Below are 17,608 nucleotides of genomic sequence, written 5' to 3'. Positions count from 1 at the left end.
ATATTTATTCAAGAAAGCACTCTGGGTAACATTGTCAACTTGTGCTATCAAGAAAATGCTTTGACATACTAAATAACTTTCAATCAAGGAGGGTTATGAAAGTCTACTTCTCACATTTCCCCCCTTCTATCTCCTGTCTAATTCCAGCAGCATTAAATTTTAAGCAATCCAATGAAATAAATTCATAAGCTAGATTTGATCTAATTTCTAAAATGTTTGGGAAAAAAAATGTGTGCTTTACCACAACTTTTGCTTCACTATCATTATTACTTAGTTCATATCATGGTAAGTAATTTTCTCCTTTAATAGGAACTTGTTAGAAATATATGTTTCCATAGCTATTTACAAAGTGAACCAAAGATATCATTTTTGAAATTAGAAACTCCCAAATTCATTTAAATCTATGTATTAAAAGTGGCAAACAGCTTAACTGGATTTACTGATCTTTATCCATCTATATAACTACAAATATTTTAAACTGCAAATTGATGTGTAGTCCAATATTACCAAAAGTTCCAGCTGAAAGGTACATTTGTTTTCCATAAGGAAAAGGCGTAGAGAATTAACCTTCATAGCACATTGAGGACATTTAAAATGATAATATTATAATTTTTTTCTGCTCTTCTTTATGGATTCTAATGCTAAAGTCATTAGTAAAACTGTCAACATTTACATATCTCATTTTAATATTTCACTAAAATACTCCAGTGTGCCAGATAACATTTGTAGGAGGTTCTTCACATAAGTTATTGGACATCACAATGTCTGAGGATATCAGGCCAGGGACTTGAAGATCTTCTCCAGGAAGGCAAGGTGGCCTTTCATGATCATGTCATAACTGACTGCAGCTGTGGCATCCATGCATTTATCAAAATCTTTCAATAGTTCCAGTTTGCCTGCTTTGGATATTTAATTACTTGGGTAAAGGAGACTGGAAACGGCGAGACTCAAGCAGAACTTGCACAGCCTTCAGGGCCCTCTGGTTCTGAGGCGCCATGGATGGCTACTACCTTGTGTGGCGCAGCTCCCCTGTCCACTCCCGTTTAGAGTCTCCCTCAGTGTGCTGGTCGATAATATTTTTATATTACCCTATCTTTCTAAATCTCTGCTGTGGGTCAGGACGGGAGGGCAATCTATGACCCTTGCTCAATAATGAATAAGGAAAGAGCAGTAAAAAAAACCTCAAGAGTTCAGAAGCACAACCATCCACTTATGATTGGCCATAAATTAGTTCTTCACTTCAATACTGAACAATGAAAGGATTCAATATGAGCAATGAACAACAGAAGAGCAGAATGAAAGCTCATAGATATGAAAAATACAACAGCTCATTTTTGAGTTACTACAAATTATAATTTCATTTCAGGTGTGTACTAAGCAGCAGTTTGCTCCTCAAGCATATGCTTTAATTGGCCTGTGGTTACCTCTGATGACTACCTTTGCTGAGACCCACTGCCTATTATGGGTTAATGCTTCCTAATTTCTGGAAAGAAAAATTGATTGTGTGAGTTCTTTTTGAAGAAAGTCCAGTGGAATTTCTGTTCCAAAGAGATTATAACATAAGGCACATTACACTATACGGATCCCTGACACTTTTATGATCCTACATTTGAGTGATGTCTTTCTGCAAAGGAGTGTGGACATGTTGTACCTCATAAATTCTGTATTTATAATAACCAAGGTTCAATGTGAAGGGGAAAAAGTTAGACCACTTCAGTCATAATTCAGCTTGGTTCACACCAAGGGGCAGAGCCATGAGTCAAGGGACGAGGATTTTTCTTCTACGTCCATTCTTGCTTTTGTTGTCCACTCCAGCTTCCAAGGCTGCAGTGGGGCACATGCTCAAGAAATGCCCTGTGAGTTGGGGATGGTAAGACAAATCTTTAGAGTAACTCCGGCTTAAAGAAAATAAAAGCCACAGGACAGGACAGGGTTCTCGCTACTAAATCAACAAGGTTTCATTAGAATGGCCAACACTTTAGTTTGTAAAATTCCAAAGTGAGTAATGCTCATTTTCTTTAGGAAGCACTTTTTATTGCCTTGCCTGGCAACAAAAAGGGGAGCCCTGCTAGTCATCTCTCTGCAGTCACGTAAGTGTAATCTTTCCTAAGGGCGGGAAGACAGATGAAATTAAGTCCCTTTCAGTCCTGTGATTACTGCAATGTTGTATCTGACTTATTCTCCTGGATAAGAATGAGAATTCCATGTCATAGTACTTAAATGTATAAAGCTTTGCCAACTGTTTTTTTCTTCTCAGTTTGCCATGCTCTAGATTTGTACATCTGAACAACTTTCTAGGTATGGGAGGAGTCCACAGGGTGTTTGGCTCCCAAGACAAGCTACCACAGGAGTCTATCTCTCAAATCAGGGATAAAACATGTGTGGGCAAAAATTCACCCACCAACAGGGCATTTCGGTCAGTCAAATAAATTAACTTGAAAGAGATTATTTATCTGAGTAGGTATTACACATTTTATTTGTGGTCTGTATATTGAAATATATATTTTTTCTTGAACAGTAATGATATCTATTCCTTTATAGATCATGTAATAAAAGGAAACCACATAATCTATCTTGAGTGTGAAAGGAAAGCTATTAATAATTATGCCAGGACAAGACAGACTAGGACTGTCCTAGGCAAAGTGGGATCTGTGGTTACCCTAAACAGTCTTAGTGGGTAACCAGGCCATTAAAAGTAGCTTCCGATCATATCAGAAATATGTGGTTGAAGGAAGGAAGCAATCATGTACAGTATATGAAAAGAGTGGCAGGAAGAGATGGCAGGGCAGAAAATAGGAGGATTTTTAGGAATCTTTGTTTTTTTAAGGATAGAAATGGTGTACATAGTCCAACTTGGGGAATGTTTGCATATAAACAGAAAATTCAAGCCCTTCCTCTTTTGATTGTAGAGAAAATTCAAGTCTTTCCCTCATGAGAGTCAGGGGAAAATGACAGAGAAGAGAGACTTTAAAAATGACATCGCCTGTCCTACCACATGAACTGGGTATTTTCTCATTTTCTGATTTTTAAAAATTCAAGTAATGTAAACAGCTAGAAATAAGTTATCATCAAAAGTCATCTGCACAAAGAGAAAGTCATGTTTATCTAAAATTCTAGGATAGAGGTGGAAGTATTTTGTTTTTTTCTGAAGAATTGCTGATAAAGACATAAGGTCAATGCTTAAATAATTAATATTAAAACACAGGAGCCTCATTTGGTGAAAACTTTCTTTGGGGATTTTTTCTGGGGACACAGTTCTACTTTTATGTTTTTAAGCTTAAGCTTAGGTGAAAGAAAGTTTGTGGGAAAGATTTCCTTTTTGCAGAGTTCTCCAGGATTATTTAAATGAGATTTTGACAATTAATAGATACCTAACATAGAACACTTTCCTGACTGAACATGAATTTTACACATGTGAGTTGAGAAATTCTATTTTCTAATTGTATTTACTGCATATTTTTGTATGATAAAATACTGATATTACTTGCTGTGCTGTGTCATGCAGTCAATTGCTTTCCTATGTTTTTGTTTGTGTCCCAATTTCACTGTAAGCTTCCTATGAACAGAGATTATTTCTCAAGATTTTTCTCTTGTAAAGTGTCTAGCAGAGTTCTAGACACTCACTAAATGTTTTGTAAATTTTTGTTGATTGATGTGGAGCCTGGAGGTGCCATTTCTGCCAGAGGCACCACCCTACCTGCTGGGTAGAAGAATCTTCCTTTCTCTTTCTTCACCTCATCATAGGAAGATTTCATGAAGATGGGAAGCATTCCTCTCATACGCATGCACCTGGCATGTTCTACTTCATGTGTTTCTAGTATCCTATGGCTGTCTTCATTTGTTTGAAATAATAACTTTTTTTTTTTTCAGGAACACATATTTATTGAGATGTCCTGTGCATGCACATTAAAATGTCAGCATAATCTGATTATGAATCAAATGAGGCAGAGCAGCATTTACATCATTTGATCCAGTTCCATCATTTGCAGGGGCCTGGTGACTTGAATCCAAATATTTCTTGACAGCCTTGTTATAACAAACATCCTGTTGCTCGGTACAGCAGACATTTGTGGGTGGAGGTACATTCTTTTACTCCGTTACAGCAACCCAGTTTTGAAGGGGATTGCAAAAATCTCTTCAGCTTTAGTCAGACATGGTTGCAAGGGAGGAAACCATGGGAATCTTATAGGCCAGGGGAAAGTGCCAAAGGACTTTGTTTGGCTAGAATTCCCTTCTATACTTTCCCTGGGTCAGCTGATTTTTCTCACAGGGAAAAGAGTTGGGAGGTACAAGAATAGATAAGCCAGACCTAAATGTTATGCATATGAATCAAAGGAATGAGTTAGGAGTGGTTCACAATCAAAATCTTGCATATGAGTCTTTTGTTCAGACACATAGTTTTATGATTTTTGAATAAAACACACACACACACACACACACATAACTATTTGAAAATGATGGGAATTAGACCAAGCTTTTTCATACTTGGAACCAGGAAATATAAGAGGACAAAAGACTGCTTTGTTCTTTCAAGATACTTGCATATCCACAAGCAGAGTGAATTGCTCAGCTGTTCAGAGAGACTAGAAAAAGTGGCACCATTCTTTTTTGTTTTCCTTAATTCAGGGGTAGAGCTTTTCTTACCTTGACATGATTTCTGGGTTTCATTCACACTCCATTTAGTGTTATGAAATAACACGATATAAAAAAAGACAGATGGGGAAAGGAAATGAGCTCGCCCTCTTTTGGCTTTCTAAGAGTTGTGACCCTGAAAACATTACTGTGGCCTTAGAAACCTTAGCCTGGGTTGCTGATGAAAACAAGAAGCGAGGCAGGATTAGAGCGAGGGTGCTGGAGGGGGCTGGGGAGCGGACCCGGTGGGGAGTCAGCATGCTTGATGTTTCTGGGGCTGTGGAGGCAAAGAGCTCCCAGAGAACGACAGCAAAAGAAAGTTATGGAGGGTAAGGAGGATTGGTTTACTCCTTTTGTCACAAGGTGAGGAGGGGAAAGGCAAGGAATAGCAACAGCCTTTGCTGTTTGCAGGGGCTGGATAACAGAATCAGAATTCTTTTAGGTTTGAAAAGTGAGCCATGCACAATTCCTGCTCAGAAACGGAGGGCGTGACCTTATCAGTCAACCACAGCAAGAAGACTGGGAATAGGTTTGTTCTGATAATAGAGCCTTGCATTGGCCAGAAAACCGCAAAAGGATGGAAACAAATGACTACCAAAGGGACAAAAAAGAGGAGGAAGAATTGCTTGATGCTCCTTAAATGTTATCAAAATATTGAACAAGCCAACAGACACAGGATGATATTTTAATCCTGTAATGTGCTTCCACCCTGCAAGTAAGAATCCCTACTGTATCTTGATTTCTGCCTGTTCTACTCACTCCTCTTGTTTCCCCAGTTAAACTTGTGAGAGCAGGAATATCACTTATTTTTGCAATCTTCCCAACGTGCTGAGAACAAAGTGGGTGTTCAATAATATTTAATTACTGAAAAAGAAAATGTATTAAGAACTGCACTAAAATCTTTTCAGTTATTTTCAGTTTAATGAGCATTTACATGCTGTACTTTCACTCTTTATTATTCACCTAAAAGTGCTTACTTTGTTTTTACTCCATCAAGGCAAAGACATTCTAATTATACAACTCTTTATAGATGTTTTGGTTGTTGTCCAGAAGGGGAAGAATGAAATACAGTAACCCTGATGCATCCATTATTTTAAAAAAGAGGGGGATGAAGGGTCATTTCAATGAAAAGAATTTCTCAATGGCTCACTTGTCCTAATTATTTTATCAACCAAAATTACTTTTACAAAGAGTTGTAGAGAATGGGGAAAAGGTTATTATGTCTGCTTTTCCCTTTACCAGCTGGGTCCATAATTCTCAGCCTCTGAGCTCATCAAAAGAGTAAGCAGATTTTAGGTTCTTGGAGATGGCACACAATTTAAAATCTGCTATTCATGCTTCAGATGATAAAGTTGGAAACAAGACATTGGCAGAACCCTGAAGCAAAGGAAATCAGCAGACCATAAACGGGAGTGCCAGGGACTACAACCCGACTCACTAGACGAGGTCTCTTGATCTTATTATGCTGTGTATTTCCCTCCAGAGATTATACATTCATGCCATTCAAATCCCTGTCCTCTAACATGTGGAGAAAATGACCTGGGAGTTGGCAAAAAGGAGCATGATCAATGAATATGCAATATTAAAGACCTTTGTTTTCTAATATTTATAAAGTGCAATGAAATAATTTTAAAAGACCTTCAGACAGGGTGACACGTGCATATGTGATATTTTAAGATTGAACTTTTAAGTGGGTTCCACTGCATTAAATGAGAAGCAGAAGATCTGGGCAGAAATGATTGGAGCCTGGCTCTGTGCGGCTTTTGGAACCAGTTGATTTCATGATTGTGCGTTGGAAGGACTTTGCTGACATTTTACTCAAGGCCCTAACTTCTTCAATGAATGCATTTAAGGCTCCAAGAAAAATCTAGGCTTCAGAGGTAAGATATGATTAAACAGATAAAAATCCCATTTCTTCTGCTTATTTGGCGACAAAACTGGAAACAACAACAACAAAAAATCCTGATTTTCCTCTGGGGCTTACTGCAAAACAAAGTAGGAAGTAACATTTAAACCCAAGAGATAATAAGCTTTCTTTTTAGAGCCTGTGGGCTTTTTTTAGAAAAGTTTACCTCAGTTGGTTTTACTTTTGAGATACTTTTACACTTCAGAATATAAAATCATGCCAGATCATTTCGACTTCAATATAACTCCTGGCAGGACTCCAGCTATTATTAATGCACCCTGTTTTATGTGGCTGTCACTTACGCCTACTTTCATAAATGGCTCTAGATTTCTCGTAGAGCTCATAGGGGTCAGGCTTCCTTGGGTCAAAGGCCTCTGTTGAGTCAGGAAATGAGCTCCTGTGAAGGGCGGGTGGGAAGGGCAGGTTCTGTGGTATGGCCGGAGCAGATAAACTCGTTTGAGGACTGCCTTGATTCTCCCATCGGTCCATTATCTGAAAAGTGCAAGAAAACAGAGAAAATGACTGATGGAGTCTTTCTTGCTATTTTCCTTGTCACACAGCAGAGTGCTCACCTTTAAGTAGATTATGCACTTCCGACTTTTCTTCCATGAAACACTAAAAACTTCGGTATAAGTAAGTGTCTTGAAATAAAAGATGCTATCTCTATATGATAAAACACCATGGACTGTTATGAATAAAGTAGTGCCTGGCTTTTGAATGCACATTTATATGCCCTTGCCACCTATTAGCTGGTAATCTTCAGCAACTCACTTAATCTCTCTGAGTCTGGCTTTTTTTTTACTCTATCCCCTATAAAATACAGATAAATTATCTTGAGGTAATTTATGGTGCTGAGAAATGAATGGTATTATTTGTTCCTTTCCCAAGATTGTCCCAATGTATTACGCCATTTTTTTACCAAAATAGAAGATAAAGTAGTCTGCAAGTATTCATTTGACACCTATGCATATTGCAACAGCCTCCTACACATGAACATTGACTCACTTTACTTATGGTTGATAAGTAATTAAAAAACTGTCTGGAATTTATGAATGTTCAAAGTCTTCTATTAAGTCCCATTTACTGCTGATCAGGTAGTTTCTCTCCCAAATTGCTGCTGTTGCTAGTACCACCATTTAGTAAAGATCTGTAGAGCCTTTCCCAGTTGACCATGCTCTTTCACATTCATCATTTTCTTTGATTCTCATCATAGCAGTGTGAGGCAAATAAAGCAAGAACAAGGTTCTTTTTATCAAGTAGGTAACTGAGTATCACTGAGGTCACCTCTTGGAACTGCCAACTTCACCTTCATTCAGCAATCAACTAATTCTGCCTTCAAGCTCAACTTCTGCCTTTCTGTTTTGACTAAACTTGGTGTACTAAAAATTAGATTAGGTTATCCTCTTGCTTAAAGTTCTGCAGAGGGTCTGAATAACCCTCAGGATAAAAGCCAAACTCCCTACTTGGGCATGATAGGCTCCTCCTGACCCAGCCCCTGCTCAACTTTCTCATATTCACTGATGATCTTACCTCGTGTCCCCAAGTTCTTTCTTCCTTCTGAAACTTTGCAAACTTTCCTTTTCTCTCCTTCTACCCACAGCTTACCCATTTTTCACGCCTCCATCCCCCTTCCTCATTTTACCTTGCTGTTAGATTTAGATTAGCTGTCTCCTTCCCTAGAAGGCCTTCACCAACCTTCCCTGGTCTGGTTACATATCGCTCCTGGGCGCTCCCACAGCACCTCTTTCTACCCCAGCCCAGGACACATCAGGCCTAACTACAACTACTAGTCTACTTATGTTGTGCAAACAGATCATATTGGGGACAGGGCTGCATCTTTCTCATTGTTGTATCATCATTACATAATGACTGCTCAGAAAACATTCATGTAATGAATGTATCAAATCATGAATAAAATATGATCATGGGTTATTTTAAATCAGTTTTGATATGCAATATTTTGAGCTTGGCAGGATTATGGCTTTCCATTCCCTACTGCACAGTCTTGCTTTTCTTTTCACACTGGTCAGGACCCTGACTCCAGCTCTAAACTATCAATCATGGGAATTTTAAAGCTGGAAGGGATGTGAGGTACCATATACACCAGCATTTTTCCAACTGTGCTCTGCATAATACCAGAGACTCTGTGACCTCCCCTTCCAGTTCCCACCTGGGACTGTGGCAAGTATTCTATTGAAGTCAGTAAACTGGGCAATGAATGGGTCACCTGACACCTCTCTCATTAAGATTGGCTTTATTTTAATTTTTCTATAATAGATTACTGCCCAAGCTTTCACTTGAACAAAGTTTCCATAGCTAATAAGGATAGAAAACCTCTGGTATAGTTTGATTCCCTCATTTCAAACACAATCTCTAGAAGTACAGTGAGGGTAAGTGAGGGTAAGTTTGTTTGGGGTCCAACAGCTGTCAGTTGGCAGTACCCACGTCAGAACCAACCTATAACTATAACAACAGTGCTTGTTTGCATAGTAATATATTGGGGGGAAATAATTGGTAAGTTTGGTTAGAATTTTAACTAATTTTCTGCTCAGTGGGACTTTTGCTCTGATTTAATAAAATTCTTTAAATATGTACTTCATAATCCATTTGATAGCAAAATTCATGTAGGAAGTCATTCTGAGTATCTTTGGTCATCCATTTTGGGTAACTTTGCTATTAAATAGAAGGCCCACATTTGATTTGTAGTTAAAGAACATATCATTCTTTCATGCTTCACTTTAGCTGACTTTAGGAGCCATGTAGATGCATTCTTTTTGTGAATTTCCATCTTGTTTCCAAACACAAAGTTTTGAATTCTTAAAAGTAAATAAGTTAGAAATATGCTCTAAGTAGCTGTAGTATCCCACTCATCACCATAGGGCTTCAGCAATATCTATTTCTTCTTCCATCTTCCACTTAGGGTTATCTGATACTCACATATGTCTTGCCTGGTGTATGTATTGTTCATGAGGAGTCATTGGAGTAAGCATGCTTCAGGCGAAATATCAGTATTTCTAGAAAACCTTCTTAAAACTACAAAACAAATAATGCTACAGGCACTGTTTGGGAAAGTTTCTATGGCAGATGGACAAATTCTACAGTTTCTGTAGCATAGAGATTGGGGAATTAGCCAAGAGTCCAATTCATGCTTAGTAAAGCCTTCACAACTTCTTACTGTGACATTCACCAACCCTTGAGCTGCTCTGTCAGGGTTTCTTAAAAGACTGTAGAGCAGAAAAATCACTGAGCCCATGAAAGTGATTGAAAAAGTAGACTCACAGTTCCTCCCTGCAAAAATTCAGTTATTTGCCTGCTCTGACCCAGAAGGCTATGGAGAAAACTATCTGCCCTGGAAGTGGAGCTTATACCTAGCTCACCGGGGCTGATGTGCTGACATGACTGCACCTCCTGAAGGATGGATCCTGTTTACTTCTCCCTGCTTTCTTACATAACTTGGTCACTTGGTACCTTCCAACTGGGACACACTTTGTTCACTTGTTCTTCTCTACCTTCATGAACCTCCTAGATTCTCATCCTGTCCCTGTGCCCAGGTCCATGGACCTCACTCGCTCCACCTACTAGCTTTCTGGTCTTGATCTATTGTTGGTCTATCATTTGTGTTAAATGCTGGGTTTTTACCTCACAACAAAGACTCTGATTGGGCCTCTCCTGTTCAGCCCCACAGGTGTCCATACCTGGGCTGATATTTATAAACATCTTAATGGATTAAGAAAAAATAGAAGCAAAGTTGTTTTCCCAAACCAGGAGAAGCCTCATATCCTTGGCTTCGGTGAATGAATGAAGGACTGACGGTCACTGAAATCTTGGTGGACAGACTGGACAATGGACCATAACAGGGACATCAACAGAAAACAGAAAAAAACAATCATTGTGTTGGTAATTTTTTAAATCCCAGGTTCTGATACCAGGGTGGATGCAGGGGGTAGAGGGTTTTTGAATAAGGCAGGATTTCCTGCCCCCCCCATACAAAGTACTCTCTCTAGAAACTATTTTCTTCCTATAAAAGCTGAAGTAGCCTAAACCTATCTTCTCACTATTTCAGTGCAGAGTTAGGAAATGAAGGCATTTGGCTTGATTCTGTACTTAAAGAATGAAAAGGGATATCTTCCAGACAGAAAGAACGAAAACTCACTACAATTAAGGTGTTACTTGTTTAACAGGAAGGGACTAGCTTGACTTGGATTGGTTTAGGATGTGGATCAGTAGGACGGAAGTGGGTCAGAGAATGATATAGGACCAGGAGGAGAAACGATCCAGAGCTCACTCGGGATAATGTTTCCTTATCCCAATAATCTTCTTCAGAGGAGAACATATATAGATCCATATTCTGTGGGCATATATTTATATATTTATGCTTAAGTTAATGGTTTAGTAAATGATATTCATTTCATAGGTTGCTTTATTAAGGGTTCATGCATGGAGAGTCTGTTTACTTTGATGACAGTAGGTAAAGGTTTCAAGCGCTTAACATGTGCAGGCACTGTTCTAAGCACTTCATATGGATTAATTAACTCACTGAATCCTCACAGCAACCATATGAGCAGCAAATTATTATCCCCATTTTATACATGTGAGTCATGAGACATTTGAATGTCTTGAGAAACTTGAGAGCTTAAGTAGCTAGTTTTAGGTCACATAGCTAGTAAGGAGAAAATATAAAATTTGAATGCAGGCAGCGTGCCTTCAGGGACTGCACCCTAAACCATTATACCATATTTGCCTCTCATTATTACCCTTAGCCTAGAGAGTTTCTGTGTAGATATGTGAAGGACATAAAATTGACCTACCTCTATCTTCACTCAGCCTAGGACCCTGGAAGTTGAAGCCTTAGCTTTTGTATGGATGCATGGGTACAGGATTAATTGTAAATTGAGTTCTAGAAAATGTTTTCTGGAATTATTGGCTATAGATGTAATTACTATAATAGCAGCAAATGCTGTAATTACGCCAAATGGCTTAATTTGTGTAAATGTGGTTCATATAAGGAAATCACTAGATTGCATAATTGTAGCACCACGATGAGGTGGCAAGTTTCCTTGTTAAATTAGATAAAAATGTGTGTAACCACAGAGCACAGATTTAAGTTTGGTGATGATAGGAAAGGAACTATTTAGATTTTGGTCAAGAGAACCCAAATTTCATTTTAAAATGAAATGTTTAAACATTTAAAAATACCTCTTTTTAAAACCACACATGTATCACTAAGGGGTTTACTAAGCCCAAACTAGATTTGTTTTCCCATCTGACATTCTCTGTGGATCAAATGAGCCAAATCCTAAATGAGGACAAGCTTGGTGAGAGTGTTCTACGGCCCTGACAGCATCTGTTCCTCATCTCTAGCTCCTGGTTCTGTGATCATGTTTGAGAGAAATCTGGAGTTCAGGAATTTATGGGGCCCAAATAATATTTCATTTTTACATGTCTTCAAACCGTTTTTGAGGCAGATTACTTAGTTAAGCCAATTATTGTACTTGAAAAGTATGTAACATTATATTATCTCCATTTCTAAAATGAAAAATTCAAGCAGTTAAATATTTTCTCAGTCAAAGAAATAGAAGGACAAAACAAACCAGAGAATTCCCTGCTCATTGGCCAGACTAGGCACCACTTTCACCTGAATTGCTTACTAAGAGAGTGAAGAAAAATGGCAGAAGATGTGGTTCTAAGAGTTTTTTTTTCCAACTTGAATCACTTTGCCACAATTGTCTTCTGTTCGTGGGTTTTAGACATTCAGTTAGACAATTCAACATTTCATAAAATGGAACCCTGGAAAACCTGTCTACACTCTAGGCAGTAATTAGTTTCAATCTAATGGCAGGAAAAGATCATCTGTAAGACGGCTAAGCCAACTTGGCTACCCCAGTCTCACAAAAAGATTCCTACAACTGTATCAGAATTTCAGGATGATTTATAAGGGTACTATGCCCAGAAAGGCTAGGTGTTATTAGAGAATACCAGTATCTAAAGAATATCCAGAAGCACCACTCTGAGTGATTAAGTGATTGTTAGTTTTGGGGGAATAAATACATATACATGTACACATATGTACAAATATATTATATATATTTACATTGAAATATGAATATTTACAAAGTTAATTTTCTTGTGGACCAGATTTAATTTGCATAGGCTATATTAACTTGCATTGTTTCAAATATTCCATGTTATAAAGACTATACTGATAGAGGGAAAGCAAAAGTATTTTCAATATATCACGCCAAATAGTATTTATGTTTAATATGTGAGTTTATAGAAAGAACAGAAGAATTGTCTTTCTAGGAAAAGGTAGATGAGTTGTTGCTGTATTTGTGGAAACCTGGAATTTAGGAGGGGATACAGAGAATTTATTATTTTGACTTTAGAGAATTGCAGAGGTGGAAGGAACTTTGAAGTCACACAATTCAACCCTTAATAATGGGATTGTAGTAATAATTAGAAATAAAGAAAGGAGCATAACAATTCCAACTTACAGGCTTTGGAGTTTTCCATGGAGAAAAGAAACCTGTAATAAAGAAAACAATATTTGAACTTTGAAAATATATCACACTACCGCTTATGGGTAGCCTAATATTGTTAATCACACTTCACTTTAAATGATTAAACCTTAAATAACAAAAATATTCTGCCTGTCTGTGTCAATTTCTTTAAGGAATTAAAATAATATCATTGGAATTATACTAATAATTCTAAGAACATTTCCTTATTTGGCCACTAAAGAGTCTGAGGCACAAAGAGGGAAAGGATTATATAGCAAACAGCCTGTTTACAAGGCCTAAGACTGAGCATTCCTCAGGGATTTCTGTTGCACAGCTCTAGTTAGAGAGAGAACCCAGAGAAATTCAGATTCTAAAAAGCAAATACCTTTTCTTAGTACAAGAAGTAATCTTGTTTTCCATACCTGCTTTATGTAGCTAAAAATCAATCAATAAGCCTTTATTATTCCTGAATTTAAAAATAATGTAGACCTATATTATGTAACACATTCTTTATAACTTTTTATATGACTTATCTCCCACTGAGACATTCCCTAGAGCAGATATATATACTTTATTATCCTTCAACTGCAGTGTTACCTCATGTTTTCCATGAAGAACAAGCTCAAAATGTTTGTTAATTGAATCATATATTGTGAAATCCATGTTATTTTTCAACTTTTTGGGTTCTATTATCACAGATGGTGTGATTAGACTAACCTGCTGTGATTCAAAGGACCACTGCAATAATTAAAAGCAAAGAATAGATTCATTTCCCTTTTCTTTTTTTCTTTCATTTTTTAAATCTGTGGTATCAATTTTTTAAAAAGCAGTAAGAAGAAGTTTAAAAACAGTGGGTAAAAAGAAAAAAGCACTGCCATGTAGAGGCCTTAGCAAGCCAAAACATAATGAAGGGTCCAAAACAAAATTATTTTATTTTCATATGCCATCTTCTCTCTTTCATTATTTTGGCTCACGTTGATGTTAGGTGATATCCTGTTCTGATATAATGCCCAGAAAAGACAAAATACTGAAACATGCCACACTATGTTTACCACCTTTAAAACTGGGACTTGTCCAAAATGGAAGCAGTTGGAAATTTGAATCTACTTCTAGGAAATATCTACAGAAATCTGAACATATAATTACCTAGCCACATAAGCAATTCAACTCAGGCATGGCAAAAAATAAATAATTTAAATAAAAATACTAATTGCACTTCAATGCACTGTTGTGACAAACGGATGATTCATTTTGTGAGAAGAGTAAAACTATGTAATCCATCATGTTCCCCAGTTTTCCTTGGAAACCAGAGCTAAATTAATGCTCAAGTGTAATAACCACCTTACCTAACGGACTTTGTCCCTCACACATTCTTATTTCACTTTCCAGCAATGAAAATAATTCTGTTCAATGTGTGGTTTAATTATAACTATAAGGGTTTAACCACATCTTCTTTGGAAATAGGTTACAATAAAAATAATAGATAAACAAATACATTTATCTTCTTTACTAATTTTATAAAATGCCAATGAAAACAAATTGACTACTAATTAAAAAGCAAACATTTTTCAAACCTATCGGCCAATTAACCATTACGGTCATTGAAGGATAACATTTATTTACTGTTGTATACAATCTTTTTGAGAAAAGATGTCATTTATATATTCTCACAATGTCAAAACATTCAAGTATTTACTCTACTTTCTTTGTGTTGTCTCCTTCCTTCTGGAATGCCAGGACAGATTTCAGGAATTCTCTATTTTATATTTGATAGGTGCTGGGAGTTTCTTATACTTTGACACAGTTGATTTGAAATGGCTCCTGCTATTATGGAGCTCTCATCTCCACATGGTACATTATTCACAGAAAATGCATTATTATCTGACCTCTTACCAGTCATGGTGCCAGAACCAAAATGGCCTAAGAGGGAGATTGGCTAAGAACAGACAAGAACAGAGAGTTGTTTAATTTGACCACCTTTCACCATCGTTCTTTTAAGATTGTTTCATTCAATCTGACCTTAGAACATTGGCATGACCCAAGACTTCTTTACTGCTCCCATTATGGCCATTTCTGGAACATTTCTAGGGCTGATTTGGACTGCTAAGGGCTTTAGGTTCTGAAGAAATAGTTGCCCTTTCTTAGTAATTGCCAAAAAGAAGTAGCTTGTTACAAAGTAATATTAGGTAGTAATAAGTAGTATCAGAATAGATTTCTTTAGAAATAAATGACTAATGTGACTGTTTTTATTTCTTTGAGACTATTCATTTTGGGGCCTCTTGCCACAGATCTTCAAGGAAACCAAGGACAGGGATATAAACAACTTTTTCCTAAGCTTTTAAGAGAAAAGGCAGTTCATCTTTGCAACACCAAGTTCATAGCAAAAGGGCTTTCTCTTTAAAATAATAGTAAAAACTCTTTCCTTGGCATTTCTAGCCTCTATTCCTCCTTCTGAATAAAATGATATATTGTATTCTCCTGTGGGATTAAAATTATTTAAAGGACTTGACCCATATTTTCCATAGCAATCAATCATTGACTTAAAAAACTTTTATTGTGGCATTTTTCAAGCATAGAGAGAAGTATATGTTTTAAATGTGCAACCAGCACCACCTAGATCCAATCAGAACCATCGAGATTCAACACCACCAAGCCATATTTGCTTTATAGATAACAGAGCTGTGTTTTTATTCTGAACCATTTCAAAGTGAGTTGCAGATCGCATATTTCTCACCTAAACACCAGCGAACTTCTACAAACATGAGGCTTTCTGCAGAACCACAACGCCACCTAACAATACTTCCCTAATACCTAATACCCTTTCCATACTCAAATTTCCTCAAATTTCTCAAAAAAAGGTCTTTGGTAGATAGTTTTGCTGAACTAAAATCTAATCAAAGGTCATACATTACATCTGGTCCTGAAGTCTCTTACAATGTCAAATGTCATCCGCCATCTCATGTTTCCTGAGACATTCATTTACTGACTTTTATTCTTAACTTGGTATGTATTTGTGTCTGTGCGTATACACGCAAATATATTTATTTACTCCTGAGTCTTAAGACAACAATAGTAAAGGACCTCAAGTTAGAGTTAAAAGATAACTGAAAGATGATTGTAAGGTAAATGAAACATGGTACACACATAAAAGAAAAAGTAAGAGAAATGGGAAAATTTAGATAGATGTGTCTAGTGGAAAACCTTAGATTCATTTAACATAAAGCACAAAGACTTCTTTGGAACCAAAATAAAACTAAAATGTACTTAGAATTCTGTACCAAAAAGCACAGTGAGATAGACAGAGTAACGGAAACACATGATAGAGAAAAGAAAACAACACTAACTTTGTACTGAAGTGTAATTTATTTTAATTAAAAAAAAAATTTACTTATTTATCTATTTTCCTCCCTTCCCCTTCTCCCACCCGGCTGTTTTGGCTGTCTGTGTTGTCTTCTCATTTTTTCTCCTCTAGGATTCACTGGGATTTGATCCTGGCGACCTCTGATGGAGAAAGAGGCTCCCTGTCAGTTGTACCACCTCAGGTCCTGGTTTCTGCTGCGTTCACCTTGACTCTACCCTCATCTCTCTTTTGATGCGTGATCATCTTGCTGTGTGACTTGCTTGCGAAGGGAACTGGCTCACTATGCTTTCTCTTCTTTTTCACTGGAGGCCCCAGGGACTGGACCCAGGTCCTTCCATATAGTAGGCGGAAGCTCTATCACTTGAGCCAAAACTGCTTCCCTGAAGTTTAATTTAAATTCTACATGTCAACCAAATAAAAGTTTAATCAACTATTGGGGGATAGGGTTGCCAAATAAAACACAGTATGCCCAGAAATAACAATGAAATATTTTTTAGTATAAGTATGTCCCACATATTGCATGGGACATATTTATATTTAAAAAAATGGTTTTTACCTAAAATTCAAATTTAACTAGGTATCCTGTTTTATTTGCTAAATCTGATAATACTATACAGGGAACAATTTACATATGCCTTTGGTAACCATCCAATGGGATGGGTTCTTTTCAGAACCTACTTTCCTGACACATGATACCCAAAATGACTATGAAAGAACATGGATATATATTTACAGTAGCTCTGAAGAGAGAGTTCCTTTCTGGTGTGCATGTATGAGCAGTCTGATCAGTGGTCTATTATTTACTCTCACAGGGTGACAAGATGATGACCTTTCTTAAAATTACCCCAATTCAGTGCAGAGCAACTTGAGAACCCCATCATGATATCTTCAATTTGGAATAAAGCCAAGATAACTGCCTGGTATTTCCAGGAATTTCTCCAAGCAGAATTAAGTCTTTCAATATGCTTCTAAATTCCACTTGACATACTGAACTCCCACTTGCAGACTGTGAAATGGTTTCTCCTTCAACTGAAATACCTGCTAAAATATATGATTGCAGTTTTGAAGATTATTGTTGCAGTTTCATGCATTTTACAGGGGTTTTACGGTTACTAAAAATGATAGAGATGCTGGGGAAACACTTTCGATTTCTCCCTTCTTTCTTGATGCAACTGAAAAGAAGTCTGGACCACTTGAAATAAAGACTTGTTT

At 37.1% G+C, this 17,608-nt stretch overlaps 1 protein-coding gene across 5 annotated transcripts in view; it reads right to left on the bottom strand.

Annotated features, from left to right (window-relative positions):
* The window catches only part of MAGI2 (membrane associated guanylate kinase, WW and PDZ domain containing 2), a 1,419,055-nt gene that overhangs the window by 147,180 nt on the left and 1,254,267 nt on the right, over positions 1-17,608 (bottom strand). For all 5 annotated transcript variants that reach the window (XM_058297943.2, XM_058297944.2, XM_071215009.1 and 2 more), the window contains 2 exons: positions 13,030-13,061; positions 6,841-7,030 (listed from right to left, as the gene is read on the bottom strand). In XM_058297943.2, the coding sequence (XP_058153926.1) occupies positions 6,841-7,030; positions 13,030-13,061 (222 nt within the window). The remainder of the gene's footprint in view (positions 1-6,840; positions 7,031-13,029; positions 13,062-17,608) is intronic.

This window comes from Dasypus novemcinctus, chromosome 5 (genome assembly GCF_030445035.2).
Source record: "Dasypus novemcinctus isolate mDasNov1 chromosome 5, mDasNov1.1.hap2, whole genome shotgun sequence".
Lineage (NCBI taxonomy): Eukaryota > Metazoa > Chordata > Mammalia > Cingulata > Dasypodidae > Dasypus > Dasypus novemcinctus.
Note: the sequence above shows the minus strand (reverse complement) of the source record. Positions and strands in the feature narration are given on the sequence as shown.